Raw genomic sequence first — 20880 nt, 5'->3', positions numbered from 1 at the left:
GAGTGTTATGGTGCAAAAAATACGGTAAGTGAAGGCACTCCTGGGCTCCTCCAGGATGAAGGGGTGGGGCCTTAATGTAATAGGAAAACATCAAAACACAGAGGAATATGAAACGTGATCTCTTATAAATTAATAATTTTATTGTCATTGTTATTTGTTTTTTTTTACATCTTAAGTGTGAACCGAGGATGGAAATGGCTCTATCAACTTACAGGTGACACCTGTAAGGAATGGCACAATCCTTTGCTCAGAAGTACACCCCATGCAACTAATGGGCCTTGCACGCATGTAAGCGAGTATAGAACCTCAGCCCACATTTCACTGAGTTATATGGGCCCCTCATCCCTATTCCTTGAAAAGGTACAAGTCCCGCTCTGTTTAATGCAATTACAGAACATCCAAGTGTCCCTATTTTCCAGGGACAGGCCCAGATTTATAGAAGCTGTCGCAGTTTCTGATTTCATAGAATCATAGAGTTGGAAGAGACCCTGTGGATCATCTAGTAGTCCAACCCCCCACAATGCAGGAATATGCAGCTGTCCCACACAGGGATTGAACCTGCAACCTTGGCGTTATCAGTGCCATGCTCTAACCAACTGAGCTATCCAGCTATCCATTTGATCCTGGAATGTTCCACTTTTCCTTATGATGTCCCTTTTTTCATCGGATAAATGTTGGAGGGTATGGTAGGATGTCCCTAATTTCATCAATGTTGGGGAAGGGGTTATGGAGTTATCTGACCCCCAAGCTAGCTAAAGGTTTCTCTGTACAGTGGTACTCGGGTTACATACGCTTCAGGTTACACACGCTTCAGCTTACAGACTCTGCCAAACCAGAAATAGTGCTTCAGGTTAAGAACTTTGCTTCAGGATGAGAAAAGAAATCGTGCTCTGGCGGCGCAGCAGCAGCAGGAGGCCCCATTAGCTAAAGTGGTGCTTCAGGTTAAGAACAGTTTCAGGTTAAGTACGGACCTCCAGAACAAATTAAGTACTTAACCTGAGGTACCACTGTATAGGGAAATTTTAAAATGTTTAATGTTTTATTATGTGTTTATATATGTTGCAAGCCACCCAGAGTGGCTGGGGCATCCCAGTCAGATGTGGGGGGGGGGGGGGGAGGGAATAAATAGTGAAATTATTATTATGGAATAGAGCATCCCTATTTTCATTGGAGAAATGTTGGAGGGCATGCAATTATTTCCAGGGCACTTCAAGCTGGCCTGTTTAAGGCATATTCATCCCAAAACGGGTGTCAACTATTTAACGAGCATTCATTCTGAACAGTTTGCAGGGAGGTTAAATGACATTGCATCAAAAGGGTTGTGCCACACTTCCCAGTGCACTTCCCCTTCACTTTTTTAACAGGTCCAATCTTTGGGGGAAATAGCTTTGCTGGGCAAGAGCTACAACTCAGTTTCAACTGTGTAACCTGAATCTGATAGTAGGCCATCAACTCCCCCCACCCACCATGACTGTTAAAAACAGCAACCCTGTACGGTCTTGTTGTTTCCTATAAGGCTGGCCCAATACATTTTGGCATCTGAGGTGATCCACAAAATGCCCTGCCAGGGAAGAAGGGGTGAGCGAGGATCTACATTGGGAGCAAGGGGGAATAAAGATCTGCATCAGGATCTGCTGCACCTGTGAATCCTGCTGCCTGAGGCAGTCACCTTACCTTGCCTCATATGTGGGCCGGCCTTGTTCCTGCGCAGACTCCCCAAATAACATGGAGTATCCACCAGCTCACTTTGTGGAATATGGCCACCCTAGTATACACACACATTCTGTTTTCAATTGGATTTACTCTGCAGGGTAATGCAGACTCAAATTGCAATGCCCTTTTTATTTTTGGAATGCAAGCAGTTTGTCAAGAAGTCATTTTCAGGGGCTAAATAAATAAATGTGCAGTAAGTTTCCACACAGGGATGCGGGTGGCGTTGTGGGTTAAACCACAGAGCCTAGGACTTGCCAATCAGAAGGTTGGCGATTCGAATCCCCGTGATGGGGTGAGCTCCCATTGCTCGGTCCCTGCTCTTGCCCACCTAGCAGTTCGAAAGCACATCAAAGTGCAAGTAGATAAATAGGTACCGGTCCGGCGGGAAGGTAAACGGCGTTTCCGTGCACTGCTCTGGTTCACCAGAAGCGGCTTAGTCATGCTGGCCACATGACCCGGAAGCTGTACGCCGGCTCCCTTTGGCCAATAAAGCGAGATGAGCACCGCAACCCTGGGGTCGGTCATGACTGGACCTAATGGTCAGGGGTCCCTTTACCTTTAAGTTTCCACACATTTATTTTCTGGAGAATTGAGCAGAGTTACTCATCAGCCAACTGAATACTTCCACCCAATGGCATAGTCGACAATGTGCAATTCAACAAGGGAGATATAAGCCGGTCTTTCTGAGTGGCTTATAGTATAACAAACACTTTATTTGCTACCCGCTTCAGAGTTCTGAATGTGGCTGCATGCTTTTATATACAACCATCCATCCACATACCCCTACACAGAAAAGCTAATATCTTCCCTAAAGACTCCCTATTTCCCTCCCAGAGCTATAATTCCCCAAGTTCCCTGTGAAGAGGGATTGCTTGTCAAACCACTCTGGAAACTGTGGCTCTGTGAGGGGAACAGGGGTCTCCTAACCACTCTCAGCAACCATCACAAACTCCTTCTCCCAGAATTATTGGGGGGAAGCCATGATTGTTTAAAGTGGCATCATAGCGCTTTAAACGAATGGTGTGAACATGGCCTTTGTTACACCACACTGGTTCTCATACGAGAATCTGTCGTTTTCGGTTTCTTTCAGTTTCTCGTTTTTCCACCCTTGAGTTCAGTTCTCCACATTTCCACATCAGTCTGGAATTTTTTAAAAAACAACAACACACACACCCAAAAAGTCCGCATGAGAACTCATCAACATTTTAGGGCAAACGGTAACACCACATCACCCAATACATAGCATTACACCAGGATGGGAGACCTTTCACAGTCTGAGAGCCGCATTAATGCCTGGGCAATGATGCTGTGGGTTAAACCACAGAGCCTAGGACTTGCCAATCAGAAGGTTGGAGGTTCGAATCCCTGCGACAGGGTGAGCTCCCGTTGCTCGGTCTCAGCTCCTGCCAACCTAGCAGTTCGAAAGCACGTCAAAGTGCAAGTAGATATATAGGTACTGCTCCGGCGGGAAGGTAAACGGCGTTTCCGTGCGCTGTTCTGGTTTGCCAGAAGCGGCTTAGTCATGCTGGCCACATGACCCAGAAGCTGTACGCCGGCTCCCTCGGCCAATAAAGCGAGATGAGCGCCGCAACCCCAGAGTCGGTCACGACTGGACCTAATGGTCAGGGGTCCCTTTATCTTTACCTAATGTCCCAAGGGCCACAGGTCAGTGGTGGGTGGGGCCAGAGTCTAAAGTGGGAGGAGCAGAGAACACAAATTTCCCCTTTGTCTAGTTCTATCCACAAACACATCTCTTTTATCTCTCCCTTCCAGGCAAGCAAGAGGCATTTTGAGCAGTTCAAGGGCACTTTCCAGCCAGGCAAAAACACTCCAGGGAGAGGGCAAAGTAGGGCTGTTATCTGTGTTCTTAGAACAGACATGAGCCAGAAGCTAAGAAAAAGCGTTTTTTTTCTGCGTTACGTAAAAAGGTGTAGTAGCAGGAAAAAGCACAGCCAGATGAGGGCTGCAGGCAGTTACCAAGATTTCTCTGCCAACCATCTCTTCTCATCGAGCCTCAAGTTGCTTTCTGCTTTTTGAGCTGTCTGCTGCTTTGTCCGCACCAGAGCTTTGATCTCGATGCCGCCAGCAGCTCTAACAAGCAAATCGCAGCAAGTGGCTCTGGTTCTCCCAGGGAACTGTTTCCAATTACACAATCTGCATTTTTGTTTCGGGATGAAAGGGCAGCGAAGTTGGCCGCCTGAGAGTGCCATAAACTCTCAGGGAGCAGAGCCTGTTTTGTCACTTCAAAAGCGTCAGAAGCGTCTGGCTTGTTAAGAGCCTAATAGCAATTAACGAGTACACAAAATGCTATCAATTCAACCAAGAGTTCTTACCCGCCAACATTTCTCCGATGAAACTAGGGATGTCCATTATTATTATTATTATTATTATTATTATTATTATTCACTGCTTATCTGACTGGGTTGCCCCAGCCACTGTGGGCGGCTTCCAACATATATAAAAACATAATAAAACATTAAACATTCAAAAACTTCCCTGTACAGGACTGCCTTCAGATGTCTTCAGATTTCCTTGGCTCGGGAGTTGCATAACTCCATACCCTCCAACATTTCTCAGATGAAAATACGGACATCCTAAGGAAAAGCGGGACATTCCAGGATCACATCAGAAACCAGGACGGCTTCTGTAAATCCAGGAATGTTCCTGGGGAATAGGGACACTTGAAGGGTCTAGCCTCAACTAAAAGTTGGGCATTTGGAGTTGCCAGTCCCATGTTATGGAGCATTCTTCCAGCAGAGATGCAACAAGCACCCTTGCTTTTGACTTTCAGGCGTTTCTCAAATACCTTTTCATGTTGACAGGCCTATGCAATTGTTTAAACCAGAGGTTTTCAACCTTTTTGAGTCCACGGCTCCCTTGAACAAAGGCATTCTTTCTGCGGCACTCCTGTGGAGCTCAGGAGACCAGTTATGTCATCCCTTGCCTGCAGAGCTGGCAGCCCCTCACCCTTTTTTGAACACCCTCCCTTGTAGCGCATTCCTTCAGCCTCCTCTCCCCTCTCCTTGGGAGTCCTCCGGGCACTGCTGCTGCTGCCCCTGGTCTCTGAGCTGCCCCCCTGCTTCAGGGGCATGGGACTAGAGCAAGGGCTGGCGGACTGGCTGGCTGGGCTCCCTCCCCTGCTTGCTTGCTTACTCTGAGGCCACCTAAGCTCCCGGCAACCACCACCCCATGGCACTGGCGGAGCTTCATGCTCCGGCACCAGGGAGCGGAGAGCAGGCAAGGTGGAGCTGGCGCGCATCCTGGGGGCGTGGCATGCCACCTGTGGGGGCACGGCGCCCAGCGTGGGCGAAGGGGGCAGCTGCGATGGCACCCCACTGGGATCGTGCTGCCGGGGGCGGTGTGCTCCCCCCGCACTCCTCTTCCTCTACCAGTGCCCCCTGGCCAATCCCAGAGGCACCATTTACCTGCAGAGCTTGTAGCTGCAGCTGCTGCAACAAACAGCCGTACAAGCCTTTGGGAGGCAGAAAATGCAAGAGGGCATCAGAGAAGGGAAGGAAGGAAAGAGGGACAGAGGCCAATGTTGCCCAAGGCACCCCTGACCAGCATTCAAGGTACCTCAGGGTGCCCATAGCTGTCAACGTACAGAGTTGAAAATAAGGGACCAGCAGCCTCGAAAATAAGGGATCAGCAGCCAAAATAAGGGATTTTCCCAGCACAGGTATGTTCAAGTTCTGAGCCCCTCCAAGCCAAAGGCAGAAAGCCCAGCCAGCAGCCAAATGAAGCCTCAAGCGGTGGTTCCCACAGCGCAGCAACCTGGCAAAGGGGATGCAGCAGGGAAACCCACCGTCACCTCTCTGCTGGGAAGCTCTGAGCAAAGACGAGTCCCCAGGCAACACGGCTGATTTGATTGGCACAAGGCATGCAAGCTCCACCCCCCCAGTCATTCTTAGACTCCTTATTGGGTGAGCAATGCAGCCAAGCAAAACAGTTGGAGCCTCCCTCCTCCCTGGCCGGCAGGGAGGGAGGGAGAGGAGCTGCTTCCTTTGAAACCAGGGAAATTTAAGGGACATCATCAATAAGGGACAGCAGTGGGACACAGCGCTGGGATAAGGGAGTTTCCCGCCAAATAAGGAACGGTTGACAGCTATGAGGGTGCTCCGCACACTGGTTGAAAAACCACTGGTTTAAACTATTATTGTTCAGCCAGTTATGTTAATGATTATTTTGTCCTGTACTATTACTGCTGTTTAATGCTTTATGTTACATATATTGTTAAATACTGTACCACACAATTTCTTGATGAGATGGTGGTATATACATATGTCTACAAATAAATAAAATTATTGAATAAAATACAGCAGTGGTGGGAAAGCTCTGTCTTGTAGACCTAACTACACCCAGTAGGCCGAATTAACAAAATTTTAACAAGCCATTTCCAAAAGCTATAAATAGGGGCAATAATTTATATAGAGCAGGGATAAGAAAACGAACTCTCCCAGGTAAACAGAGAAATCAGGAGTGCTTGGCTCAACACAATGAAGAAAAAATATATTTGTGTCTATTTTTGTAGGATGGTGCTCTCAGCAGCTCTAAATTGTTTTGATACAAACCTTTTTATATAAAACAATCCCAGTCCTCTCTCCCAACTCCCCACCCCACCCCAAGGCTGCAGTGCTTAGTACTTACAAGGGAATAAGACCCACAACACACTGAAATGTACTTCCTTTCAGGAAACTTGCTTGCACTACAAGGATAAGGTATCAAACAACTATAAGAAGTTTAAAAGCATCCTTTCAAACAACTGTCAAGTTCCTCCTAATCAGTCCCACACACAGAGGCTTCATTTCCCGATTTCAGAGCGAAATCATTTGGGCCTTGGAATATCTTTTCTGAGGATGAAAGGGGAAAGAATCGTTCCGCTAGCTCAAAACACCATTCAATGTTGATTCAACACTTACAAAAAGAGGAAGAAGAAAGACTCCCACTCAAATGAAGCTCATTCTTTAAGAGCTTTGCAAGGGTCTAGAATGGAAGGGCTAATAAAGTCCTCCCGAGAGGGAATTTGCAAATTTGCAGTGAGTCTCATTGGATCTTTTCCAAACTGCTTGACAGAACCGACAGTGTGACTCATTAGGCATTAAGTCTCCTCCTCCTCTTCTTCCTCTTCTTCTTCTGGCTGGTTTTCTTATAACAGGCCAAAAAACTGATATAAACCCCCCGCCCTGCTGCTGGTCACTCGATATATTCAGTTGTAACACAAGATGTTGCAACACAGTCCTCCTAGCCAAGGGTGCCAACCTGAATAAAATATTGGGGGGGGGGGGTAGCAGGTAAGCCTCACCCTGTATAATTAATCACATGATGTGGTACACACAACCATTTGAATGGAAATTCCCCTCAACTTTTGGGGAGATCATAGCACCCAAAATGGCCGACACGATCTTGTGTTTGAAAATGGGATGTCCCGTTTTTCCCCAGAACAGTTGACAGGTATACAGTGGTATCTTGCGTTACAGATGCTTCAGGTTACAGACTCCGCTAACCCAGAAATAGTACCTTGGGTTAAGAACTTTGCTTCAGGATGAGAACAGAAATCACGCAGCAGTGGCACGGCGGCAGCGGGAGGCCCCATTAGCTAAAGTGGTGCTTCAGGTTAAGAACAGTTTCAGGTTAAGAATGGCCCTCCAGAATGAATTAAGTTCTTAACCTGAGGTACCACTGTACTGTTGAACCACTCAGAGAACTGTAACTCTGGGAGGGGAGCAGGAGTCTCCTCACAACTTTGGGGGAAGCCGTGAGCATTTAAAGTGGTATACAGTAATACCGCTTTAAATATGCTGTGTGGATGTACGTAGCCTCAGTATAAGGCAGCTTCCTTTGTTAGGAGAGGCCTTCATTTATAACACAAATAGGCCTGTTTCCCCCTTGTCAAACGCTGAAGAAAATGGAGTTGGATGGGGTGCCCTTACTCTGCACAGGCATTTGGGCATTGTGAGAACTACAGTGAACGTCCCTCAAGGTTATGACTGAGGAGATGACATTTTCAAGAACAGTGCAAACAGGAGTGACCTTTGCTTCCTCATTTTTTTATCTTGCTGCCCTGCTGCCTGCGGCTACTAATTAACTAGCTGTGTTTCCGGAAGCATTCAGCCATTGAATCCAACGGCTACACTGTGTGAGGGGGATTCTGCCTCAGACGGATCCTACCAGCGGGGAAGATGTCCACCCGGTACCACCAGGCAGCTGCTGACGGCAATCTGGACCTACTCAGAGAAGCCACCAGAAAAGACCTGAACACCTCAGACGCGGATGGGATGACACCGACCTTGCTGGTGGCTTACCATGGCAACCTGGAGGCTATGGAAGTAATCTGCCGAAGAGGGTAAATTCAGCAGGCTTTGATAGATGCCACAATGTGTGTGGTTTGTTTGTATTTTAAAATCCTAAAACCTGCAGGGAGAGGGATGGGATAACAGGCAATAGGTTCTTTGTTTTAGAGCTGATCAGATTTCAGGGGATGAGGAGGGGAAGAAAGAAACCCCACCCTGAAGTTGTATCCCATGCTAGTCCTACACAGAGCAGACCTATTGAAATTAATGGGCCTTGATTTCAGTGATTCTAGTGTGAGTCGAACCTAGTTAGATACAACTTTTTGCCTTGTGTTTAAGACATAAAGGAGCCTGTTGGTGGTGCTGTCAGTTTGGGCTACCTGCTTGGTGGTGGAAGTCATGGCAGAGCCTTTTTAGTGGTGGTTCCTCATTTGTGGAATGCCCTCTCTGCTGAGGTGTGTCTGTTTCCCTCATTAAGCACTTCTAGGGGGAATTTCTTTTTTTAAAAAATCCTGTTTACCCAGGCATTTGATGGATGAAAGATTCTTGGCAACCTTGGAATTATCAGTTCTGAGAGCTGGTGATCCTTTTAGAAGGTAAACTGTCTTTAGAAGTGTTTAATTGTATTCTTTCATCATTTACATGTTTGCCACTGTGGGCTCCTTTGGAAGGAAGGGTGGGATATACATTTATTAAATAATAACAGCAGCAACCTAAGTAAAGCCTGCTGGGTAAGGCCAATGACCCATCGAGTCCAGCATCCTGTTCTCACAGTGGCCAACCAGATGTCAATAACACTCCCTCCTTCAGTGGTTTCCATTTGCTGGTATTCAAAGGCATTACTATTTCTGATCGTGGAAGCAGACCATAGCCACCATGACTAGTGGCCACTGATATTTGTGTGCTCCATTAATTTCTCTAATTCTCTTATAAAGCAATCCAAGTTGTGGGTTTGAATTCTGTGTTTAACTTGTCACTGTGTGAATAAGGACTTCTGTTCATCTGTCCTGGATCTTCCAATGTTCAGCTTCATGAGATGTCCATGAAGTCTGGGGTTAGGAGATAGGGAGAAAACCTTTTCTCCATCCACTTTCTCCCATTTCATGCATAATTTTATAAGCTTCCTTCAGGTCACCTCTTATTCCCCTTTTCTCTAAGCTTAAAAGCCCCAAACGCTGTAAGCTTTGCTTGTAGATGGATTCGCTCCACCTCTTGATCATTTTGCCCTTTTTCCCTGAACCTTTTCCAACTCCACAATAACCAGAGCAGGTCCCAGGTTCTTGGTGGACTTCCTGCAGGGGTGTGGGCACTCAACACATGCCTAACCATTCTGACCCTTGAGGAAAGAGGGCATCATTTTGTAGAGCCAGGGTGCATGCAGAAATACTGAAGAAGGCTAGAAGAAAGGGCCAAAGCTCAGTGGTAAGGCATCTGCTTTGCATCCAGAAGGTCTCTGGTGCAGTTCCCCAGTTGTCAGGTTTAGCACTTCTGTTACACAAGACACGCAATGCTGGCAGTTTTACTAATTGAGGAATATTTAGCAATAACAAGCTTTCAGCAGTTTGAGCTCCCACAGCTCATTCCTCACTGTCGGAGTCAGTCGACTGGCTTCTAGCTCCTTCTAAGGCCAGGTATACTCCATGGTCCTCCTCCGCTTCCTGCTGGTCTTCTTTTGTTCTAATTGCTTGCTCTGCCTCCTACTTCTTGGAGACTCAGGTGCAGCCAATTCCTCCTCCTCTGGAGCTGAATCCAACCCGCTCCTACCACCTGCCTCCTGCTCCTGCATCTCTGGGCTGCTGCGGAAACTTACAGGCATCATTCCAGAGCGAGAAGGGCTTCTCTCACTTTTGTTGTGTGAAAGAATCAAGTTCCTGTTTTCCTCTGCCTCTTCCTCCCCTTCTGCAGACTGCTCTCTGCCAGCCATGTCTCTGACACCAGTTGAACCCTAAAGTATATACACAAAGTATCAAATGTGGTGGCAGTAATACTAATACAACAAAACAACAACACCACAAACTGGCTTATAAGTATAAAACCAAATTTACTAGAATAATAGCTAGAATAGAGATAGACTTGTAACCACTCAAACAACAAACATACTAAGGTGCCATGTGTAAGACAAAGCCTGGAGATACTACTTGTTGAACGGTTCATTTATCCAGTCTGTATAACATTTACTGTACATGTAACTTGTTAAGGTAGAGTTGTACATTTATCCACTCCATGTTTACAGTATCTCCAGACTTTGTCTTGCACATGGCACCTTAGTATGTTTGTTGTTTGAATGAATATATATCTCTATTCTAGCTATTATTCTAGGAAATTTGGTTTTATACTTATAAGCCAGTTTGTGGTGGTGTTGTTTTGTTGTACGAGTTGAACCCTACCTGGAACCCTGGAGAACCCTGCGCACAGTCTATGTAGACAAAACTCTGCTAGATGGTCCCATGACCTGACTCAGAAAGGCAGGTTCCTAGAATCATAGAGTTGGAAAGGACTTCTATGCTTCATCTAGTCCAATCCTCTGCAATGCAGGAATCTGCAACCATACGGGGATCAAACCTGTGACCTTACCATTATCAGCACCAAGCTGTAACCAACTGAGCTATCCTGGGCCACACCAGAACCATGGCTAGGAGAAAGTGGGGTGTATGTGGTGAGCCTTCTTCCCGAACACTAGAAGGAATGCTCCCAACAAGGAAACCTGTTTAACTCAGAGGTTTCCAGCCCAAAGAATTCAGAACAAGGAAGACAATAATTTCTGTAGACTCAAAATTGCTTGTAGACTTAGAAATGGATTGAACAGAATTGAACCAGGCTTATTTTATATATATATATAGAGAGAGAGAGAGAGAGAATACCTGCAATAATGCCTTTAGCACTGACATGCGTTTGTGGAAGACGTAGGTGATCGAAATCCAGTTAAGAAGCAATCTTCTTCTAATTAGATTCACACAAAGGTACCTCAACCACTGCTTTGCAGTCTGTATTCATCTCTTTCAGTCTGCTTGGGTGGGAATCTGCGTCAGTGCGTTGAACTGCTCTCTTGAACTTCCACAATGAAGGGCTGACTGAACGGGGGAGATGAATGTGGATTTTTGGACACATGTTGAATTGTTCAACGGGCCCAATGAGGAGGATAAGTCTCAACAAGGAGGAAATGATAGTATGAGTTGGCGTGGACCCCAAGGGTCATGTAGTCCAACCCCCAACAATGCAGGAATCTCAACACATGGTCTCCCATCCAATTTGAAACCATACCAGACCCTGCTTAGCTTTGCAAATGTGCTAGCAGTTTTATTGCTGCATCACCAAGAAAGGAACCCCCCAGCTTCCTTTTTATGTGTTAGCCCCAGTTTTTAAAATACATTATTGTTATTTATTTCATTTATGAATTGCCTCCTATGAGGCATCTCAAAGCGATTTCACAACCCAATAAAAACGTGTATGAAACAATTGCATATATGAAACAGGTAAAAACTGTTACACATACAAAAACAGATTAAAAAGTTACATATATAAAAACAATTTCAAATCCAATAAGGATATTGACTGGGGGCCGTAGTACTGGGGGGGGGTCTGTGTAGAATAAAAGACAGATATGAGCTATGCTGAAATAATCCATAAAGCGAAGGTGGCTCAAGCCTAGGAGGCAATAGAGGCAGTTTTAGGGTAGTGTGACTGGTTCAGCTGCAGGGGGTGTTGTGCTGAGGGGGCGCCACAACAGTGAAGTGTAGAACAGAGCATGAGATGTGGCAGGCACCAAATTTTAGTGTTGCACAGGGTGTCACTGAAATTTGACAGCCCACTGGGGACAAATGTACCCCTCTGTCTAGCACTTGGGACTGTCCTCAGGCCCCAACTTCCCCAACCAACCACAAGCCTCACTTGTCCTGCTTTGCGTCCTCCTGACGTAATTTTGTAGGGCTGGAATGTGCCCTTGAATTGTAACAGCGCCTCTTGCTTGCCTGGTTAGAAATATGACTCTTGCTCATCCGCAATGCAGTTCACAATGCAAAAGCAACGTCAGATCCATTTAAAGGACATCAGGTGCACATTTAAAGCACATGATCCCTCCTCCGGGGATGTAGAAATGTAGAAATGTAGTTTTGCTCTCGCAGAGCTCCAGTTCCCAGCCCCTCTGACAAAATTCAGTTCCCAAGATTTTTGGGGGGAAGAATCTTGTGTGTTGAATGTGCTTTAAATGTATGGTATGCCCTCACATGTGTAGATCCACCTGATTTTTGCCTCTGAACCCACCTGTCAGTGCTGTTGTGCATTTTAAAATGCATGCAGGAAAATATTTCTTCAGCTGCATGTAAGCTTTATTTGTGCACATACAATCAGTGATCACTGGAGAGTCTCAGAAAAAGAGAACTCCAAATTCTCCGATGGAAAGCAGGTATACTTACAGAAAAACATACTCTACAGCATCAGGTTCAGATAAAAAATAAGCTTCTAATAGGTTGAGTTCCTCTCTTTTTTATACGGGAAGGGAACTTGTCTCCTTCCCAGCAGAGTTCCTAGGCAGATGACATTAGGAGCACAATACAAATCCCAGGAAGTCCAACTCCTGTTATGCTTATCAGTAAAAGCTCAGTGGCATGTTGGCCCTCAGAAAGTTGTTCAGAACAGAATGTGGCCCTCAATTCCTCACTGCTGGCTTAGAGTGTTAGAACAGAAGGCAAATTTCAAGTATAGGAAGATAAAGCATTTCTTAGTTCCTGGCTTTTGGGTGTGGCTTGCTCTTTCATATGATATGTTTTATTGCCAATAAAAGCAACCTTTAAACAGTACAATTGCTTATCCTAAATTTACAGCCTAGTAAAATGAATTATCACTCCACAGACTTCACTAATGAAAAAAGGAACCAAGGCTTGTCATTACCGAGGTGTTCAATCTATATAGCCTGCTTGGGCTATACCACTTTGAACTGACCTGGGTTGGGTGGGATGTCACATGATGAAATGTTCCCCTATGCCAGGGATTCCCAAACTGTGCTCTATGGACCACCAGTGGTCTGCAAACATCATTCAGGTGGTCCATGGTGAACCTGTTAAAATGCAGTTAAAAACCATGTAGCGTCTAGCACAGTGCATTACAATGACTGCAACAGGCAGAAAGAGCATGACGTGGTCAGTAAATGTCAAGTGGTCCATTGGAGAGCAGCAGGAATTGGAATCCACTCCTCAGTGCAAAATGACATTTTGAGGAAAGGCCATCGCCAAGTGGCAGAGCATTTACTTTGCATGCAGAAGGTCCCAGGTTCAGTCCCTGTCATCTCCAGGTAGGGCTGGGAGAGACTCCCTCAAAACCTGGAGAGCCACTGTAACTCAGCTCTCATCCAGACTTCCTTTTGCACAGCACGTTCCAGGCACAACTCTGTGCTTTAAAGCTGTGTGTTGGAGTGGTTTTGTTTTTTGTTTTGGTCACAGTGCTTTCCCCAGGAAAACACATATCTTGCCCCTGAGTCAGAGCAAAAGCCCAATTGCATTTGCTCCTATTCAATGGTAAAAGGGAAAACCCCAGGGGGGAAAAAAAAAGCCACTGCTCAGACATGGAGCTTTAAAGCCTAAGAAAAGTGGCACAAAAGGAAGTCTGGATGAGCCCTTAGTGTAGACAGCAATGAGATAGATTTTCAAAATAATGTTGCATGCCACCCCAATCTCTGAGCAGTGCAAGATTCCAGGGGCTCCAGGCGTTCACCCACGGCTCGTGTTTCCTTTTGGAAATGAGGTACAGCGGAGACTGTGCTGTCTTTAGGATGTATGTTATTTGCATATATATATATATATATATATATAGGGACGCGGGTGGAGCTGTGGGTTAAACCACAGAGCCCAGGACTTGCCGATCAGAAGGTCGGTGGTTCAAATCCCCACGACGGGGTGAGCTCCTGTTGCTCGGTCCCTGCTCCTGCCAACCTAGCAGTTCAAAAGCACGTAAAAAGTGCAAGTAGATAGATAGATACCGCTCCGGCGGGAAGGTAAACGGCGTTTCCGTGCGCTGCTCTGGTTTGCCAGAAGCAGCTTAGTCATGCTGGCCACATGACCTGGAAGCTGTACGCCGGCTCCCTCAGCCAATAAAGCGAGATGAGTGCCGCAACCCCAGAGTCGGCCACGACTGGACCTAATGGTTATGGGTCCCTTTACCATATATATATATATATATATATATACACACACACACACACACACACACACATACAACCTGAGCCTATGATGGAGGGGCTCACAGCATTAACACGCCAAGAAGGTTTTGCTTCTTCCATGGCCACAGTCTTGGATGCCAGCAGAAATCAGCCATTACTCTCCCTAGAGCCATCCGACGCACAGTCCCTGCTTTCTTAATGTCTTATCACCATGCTTTTGTTAAATTAGTGACTCATACTTAGTGGCCATTTTCATGCTGACCTGGCTGTTCCGGCAATTGAATCCCAGCTGGAGCTGGGGATTCTGGGGGCTTGATTAAATTTTAACACTTACTAAATCCAGGAATTATGGGGAATCTGGCACCCCCAAAGCCTAAATTCTTTGTTCTCCATCACAAAGGCAAATCCTAAATCTCAACGAGCGAAACTATCATTTATAAAATGGGTCATCTTCCTGACTTGTGACTGATCACATTAAATTACTGTATCTAAGAGACAAACTCAATATAAGTTTGTGCCTGGTCTGGATTTTATATAAAACCCTTTGGTATAAGACAACAGATGCCCTGCAGCTTATGTTGGAGAACATTGAATCACTGTGACCCGGTCTGCAGGGAAACCTATTTGCACAGACAGGCCCTTAATTTCACTGACGTCAATAGGTGTAAAATGAGATTTTAACAGTTTAGCTTAACCCAGTTATGGGTAAACTCATGAGAAGCTATATAGTAGCCCTATGTCTGGATACAAAGCAATCAAAGGTAATTAGCAATAATACTTAGCATCTGTGTAGTGCTTTCAAGTGTTCACATGCTTCATGTGCATTATCTAGTTTACAACAACCCTGTCAGGTAGTATTATTGTCACCCATATTGCTCAGAGAGTGGCTTGCCTAGTGAGTTCACAGCAGAAGCAAGATCCAAACCATGGGTTGTGATATTTGTAGCTTACAACATGATCCAGTATAAATCTACTCAGAAGTTAATCCCACTGAGTTCTATGAAACTTTCTTCCCAGTTAAGTGTGACTGTGTCTCTGATGCCTTACACAAGATCAGTCATCTTAAAACGATTTAGTTCAGCAATTCCCAAACTGCTTTCCTCTACAGAGCACTTGAACGTTGTTGAGAGTTTTGGTGGAGCACTTAATCATTTTTCTGCCTGTTGTAGCAACTGCAGTTCTCTGTGCTAGGTGATTTGCAATTGCATTTTTATTGCTTCTGTTTCTTGAATTGTATTTTATTGTATTGCAATAGCGATGTACTTTGCCCTGAGTTGCTTAGGCTGCATCCACATGGCACTTTCACAACCTTTCCCTGTTAATTCCACATTACATTTACATTTAAGCACAAAAAACTTGTGCTCATTATATTTGAGCACAAACGCAACATAAAAGGCACTTCCGAAACTATAGTGGAATACCTGCACACGTTTAGCAACCATTTCCATATTATTTGCAGGTGGGGTGGGTTTTTTTAGAAGCAAATAACACTGAAATTAGCACTTAACTTGCACACTATGGTTCCAGAACATAAACACAAAATGCATTCTAAAATCAAGAACAAAAGCAAAACAAACCAATAACACCACCCCATAAGAAGGAAGGACAGTTAAACTAGTATACCTATGTTGCCTGACCCCCAATTATAGGTGGCATCCCACTAAATTCTACTCAGAGAAACCCATTAAAATGAATGAGAATGACCAACCGAGGCCCATTAATATAAGCGGCTTGCACTGAGCAGAACTTGGCAGGATGCAATCCCCTGTGGCGAGCTAGGAAAGGTAGATGTGATGGCATTGAGTGTTCTTTCCAGTTCGGTGACTCTGTAATTGTATGATTGCAAGATTGGGGTCTGGGCAAAAGTCTGCTAAAGCAGTCAGACAGGAGTTTACCCAAATAGTTGCACGTGTCTCCTTTGTCCAGAAGATTGTCAGATTGCTATCAATAGCTGCCTTTTGAATGACTGGAAAATTCCTGACAAGGGGGAGATCTTCCCCTGCATCCAAGCAGAGGATGTTTCGGACCAGTGTGTTTGTGTAAAGCACAGGGAATCATTTTGAGCCAGGCTGAGGATAGGCAGAGAGCTGAAGCTTTGGGACAAACAGTATTTACTGATGCTGCCTGCCTGCCTGCCTGCCTGAGTATTTACATTAAAACAATGAACAGGATGGTGATACAATGACTACTGCAATTGACACAAGATAATATCACCAAGGCAACTATATGTAAACAAACAATAAACATCCATAAAAATGGCAATAGTAGTTTCTTTCCCAAAACAGAAAGAGGATGATGTCCTTTAGTTTGTTAAACCTCCTTTAACAAACTGAAGGACATCATCCTCTTTTTATGCTCCTCCCGAAGGAAACATGCCGATGGGGATAGATATACCCCTGCTTTAAGTTGTTTACATATTGTATATTATTTACTACATATGTAATATACATATTACATATTGTATATTATTTACTACAAGGTTTGATGACTAAGCTCTTTAGCAACAAAACATTGGATTACCGGAATGACGTCCGAACATGGAATCACTGGTATATCACAAGTGGACTCTCTGTTACTGTGTTTGCAATTGTTCAAGATAAAATCTATTTTGGAAAGAGAAGAAATGAGCACTGAAGCACTGATGTATTACAAGTGAACTCTTTATTTATTGTGTTTGCTATTAAGATAAAACCTATTTGGGAAAGAAACTACTTTTGCTGTGGCACCCCAAAACGGGACGTTCTGATTTTATCGGGACAGTTGAGGGGTCTGGGATACGCTCTGAATATGTGGTGTATATTCAGCTCCAGTTAAAGACAAGTAATGCCTTCTGTGCAAATGTTTGAAAAACTTCTCAAGAGCAAATACAGTTGGGAGAACAAAGGCCTTGGGGGAAATAGATGAGTTCTATCAGAATTCAGTAGCAAAGCATTAAAGTTAAGTATATAGAGCCAGGATGTGCTTCCTCTTACTGAATTTACAAGAGGCTGCCATGGATACAGCCACTGAATGTAAGTCTCAACAATTTATATTCAGAGAGGGAAACCTGCAGATAAGGTTGCCCACATTGCCAAAGTCGGGGAAACAGAGATTGTAATTGAATGTATAGCTTGCCCTTCCTCTTCAAGGAGCAAACACATCCACAGCAAAACTACTTTAAAAACAAGCATTCTAGAAACAGCTGAAAGAGTTACAGTCAAAACATTCTAAAAGGAGTTAAAAACATTTGGTCACCCTGTGATCTCAGGGTTCTCAGGATCAATCATCTTCAGCCATCAAATGCCTGGGCAAACAGGAATGCTTTTCCCTTCCTCCTGAAAGTCAGTAGCAAGACTCCTCTCACCAGGGTGGGCATTTCACAAACAGGGAACCACCACCAAAAAGGCCTTGTCACAAGTCAATGACAACCACACAACCCTCAGTGATTGTAGAGTTGAACCTGCTGATTGTAGTGTTGAACTAGATATTCAAAATTTTATTTCAAAATATTTCTGGGCTGTTCCCAAGCAATGACCGGAATGGTTTAACCAGCCCTCTTCCCAGGAAACTCTGGGAATTTCAGCTCTGCAACAAAATAAAATGGGAATAAAGTGGCAAAAATTCCCCACACTTAGAAAAGTAGTTCAGCTAGGAATGTGCTGGCCTAGAAGCTGTCTCTTAGGTGTACTAATTTTCGCCTTGCAGGGAAGAATTCAAAAATGGTGCTCCCAGCTATAGTTTGAAATAGTACCATCCATTCTACCTTATCATGTTGCCTTTGGAAAACTCCAGAGTTGAGTTCAATTGTCTGAGTCCTTCATGTTTTGTTTCTTTCCAGAGGTAACCCAGATAAGTGTGACATCTGGGGGAACACTCCCCTCCACCACGCTGCCGCGAATGGCCACGTCCATTGCATAACATTCTTAATCAATTTTGGCGCCAATATCTTCGCCCTGGATAATGACATGCGTTCTCCTCTGGACGTGGCTGCCAGCAGGAACCAATACGAATGTGTCAGGATCCTGGATGCTGCCGCTACTGAGCAGAACCTCAAGAATCCCAAGAGAGTCTCTCAGCTCAAGACCCAGGCTCGGCGCAATGCAGAAAGGCAAATCCAGGAATGCGAACTGCGTCAGGAGAAACATCAACATGAAATGGCCAGGAATTTCAGCAAAGGATCCATGCCTTCAAAGAGGGGGACAGCCACGAGGACGAAAGTCTCCAGTTTCTTTGCATCCACTTCACTGGGCACGCTGCCCCAAAAGATGAAAGACACCTTCACGCGAAGGATGAAAAAGAAAGAGGAGAATCTCGATGGTCAAGAAGCAAATCCCCAAGAGGGAGGTACCCCAGCCGGACGAACCGCCGTGATGGATGTGTTCAATGAAGAAGACGAGGAAGACCTGACCAAGGACTTCCAAATAAAAAATGGCATTTCTGAAGATGACGACGAGCTGGGCCAAAGGTCCATCTTCCACCGGCCGGGTCTTGGCAACATTGTCTTTAAAAACAACTTGCCCACCATGGGCAAAAACTTTGATGCGATGATGCTTGAGAAAGAAGGCATCAGCTTCAAAATGCCCGATGAGTTGCTTCAGTTCAAAGAGCCTGAAGATGATGGTGGTGACGCAGATGCGGAGAACAATCCGGAAGAATCTTGGATCGAAGAGGAAATCAGGTGGGATGATGAGAAAGTGGAGACCACCCCCCTGGAGGTGTTTTTGGCGTCCCAGAACCTGAACGAATTCCTTCCCATCTTGATGAGGGAAAACATTGATTTAGAGGCCCTCGTGCTTTGCTCGGATGAAGACCTGCGGAGCATTCAGATGCAGCTAGGCCCAAGGAAGAAAATCCTTCATGCAGTTGACAGACGAATGCAGGCTCTAGCAAACCCAGGCAAGGCTGGGGATACACAGTTATAAACCATGAAGCTCCTGTGTTGCAATAGCTCCACCAAAACCGCTACAGGGTGCAGCTGTTGCAATGTGATTGCACCCTGCAGGGTGTTAGATCAGGGATGAGGAACCAGTAACCATTCATCTGTTGGACTCAAACTCCCTTCAGCATGGCCAGTGAGTTGCAGTCCAGCAACAGTTTGAAGGGACACAGCTTCCTCATTCAATGTGTTTAGATTCTAGACAGCAGGGGATTTGAGCTTTTTGAAGCCGTGGTGCAACTTAATAGGTTCAACTGCGGTCTGCATGGTGATTGTTTTAGTGGCTCAGATACATGCATAGGACTGGTTTCTACAAGGGGACAGAGTACCGCCACTTCCATGATCATAATAGCAATTAAGGTTTCTACAGGTGATCTTTATATGGAAAAGCGTCACATGAAGAGACAGGAGCAGAAGGAGGTCATATATGCGAATGAACCCCATATTATTATTGCTAATATTATTATTTATTAAATTTCTATGCTGCCCTTCATCCGAGGATCAGAGGGTGGTTTACAACACAAAAACACAAAGCTACATAGCATAGTAACAAACAAAAATAAAAGGTTGTAGATTGTTTAATTAGCCAAAGGCCTGGGAGAAGAGGAATGTTTGTGGTACAAGTTCCAGAGTGGTTTAACACTCAGTCTTTCTTCCAAGGGAAATCAGGGAATTGTAGCTCTGTGAGAGGAAGGGGGGGTCTTCTAACAGCTGTTAACTTAACAGATTACACTCCCCATAATTATTTGGGGGAAGCCATGACGGTTTCAAGTGGTATGATACTGTTTTAAATGTCTAGTGCAGGTGGGTCCTCACATTCCCATGCAGACTATTCTAATGTGAATGTGTTTGTTAACATGCACATCTATGTATTCTCCAAATCCTAGTGATGAAACTCTAAAATGACACCATCCATGCAGTCGCTAAAATAATTTCAGTCAACACAGAGAGGGTAAAGGTAGGTTGATTGATGTGTGCTGGCAGGTTTCAGGTTATTTGCTTCTTTGAGCAAGTGCGCACAGCTTCCCTAGGGAAGCCCATTTTAAAACAAAGCAAGCATATATCTTCCCAGTACATGAAAATGAGATGTCATTCCATGTGACAGCCACTGTAATAACCAGCCTTTGTTCTCATGCAGTATATTTAAGATGGTGAAACCACCGCTGATTTATATCAGGCAAATAAAATTGGAAGTTAGAAAGCTGCCTTATACTAAGTCATTTGGTCTGTCTAGTTGGTCTGTTTACTCCGATGCTATCAACACTCAGAGGTCTCAGGTGTTGCTCTGATTATTGGGGAGGGAGGGAGGCTTAATGAAATCCACAGACCCCCCTCCAGGACACTTCTTAATTTTAGTCAAAAACACAGGCAGGGGCGGAGGAAGGGGGGGCAGGCCGCCCTGGGGGTCAGCACTGAGGGGGTGACAAAATGGCGGGCGGCACTCACCACAGGGCCTGCAGCACACCCGAGCCACGCTTCTCTCCTGGGAGTGACGTGGTGGTTTGAGCACCCATAGGCTCTGCACTGCCCCAAACGGTTCACCCGCCACCTCCCCCTCAGCTGTAGGGCAGCTGAGTGGGAGGAGGCAGGCAGACTCCTTGGAGGCCCCGCCCCTGGGCACAGGGCATGCCCACCACCCATGGCGCCTGATCGGCTTGCTTCACTGCTGAACATAGGCCCCCACTGCCCCCGTTTAATTCAAGCACTGAAGGTGAGTGGCAAAGGATTGATGTTCTGGTCCAAGTGATGTCTTCAGCAGCAGAAGTATTCTAACAGGTGTGAGATCACAGTACAGTCATACCTCGGGTTAC

General features: G+C 45.4%; 1 protein-coding gene across 1 annotated transcript; it reads left to right on the top strand.

Moving 5' to 3' along the window:
* The first annotated feature begins 7551 nt into the window (after window positions 1–7551).
* ANKS4B (ankyrin repeat and sterile alpha motif domain containing 4B) lies at window positions 7552–20270 on the top strand. The gene is made up of 2 exons (XM_080981886.1): window positions 7552–8056; window positions 17972–20270. The coding sequence occupies exons 1-2, from the start codon at window positions 7893–7895 to the stop codon at window positions 19053–19055; spliced, it is 1248 nt and encodes a 415-aa protein (XP_080838012.1). The 5' UTR covers window positions 7552–7892; the 3' UTR covers window positions 19056–20270.
* The last annotated feature ends 610 nt before the right edge of the window (window positions 20271–20880 follow it).

The sequence above is a fragment of the Podarcis pityusensis genome (genome assembly GCF_964106645.2).
Source record: "Podarcis pityusensis genome assembly, chromosome: 14".
Lineage (NCBI taxonomy): Eukaryota > Metazoa > Chordata > Lepidosauria > Squamata > Lacertidae > Podarcis > Podarcis pityusensis.
Note: the sequence above shows the minus strand (reverse complement) of the source record. Positions and strands in the feature narration are given on the sequence as shown.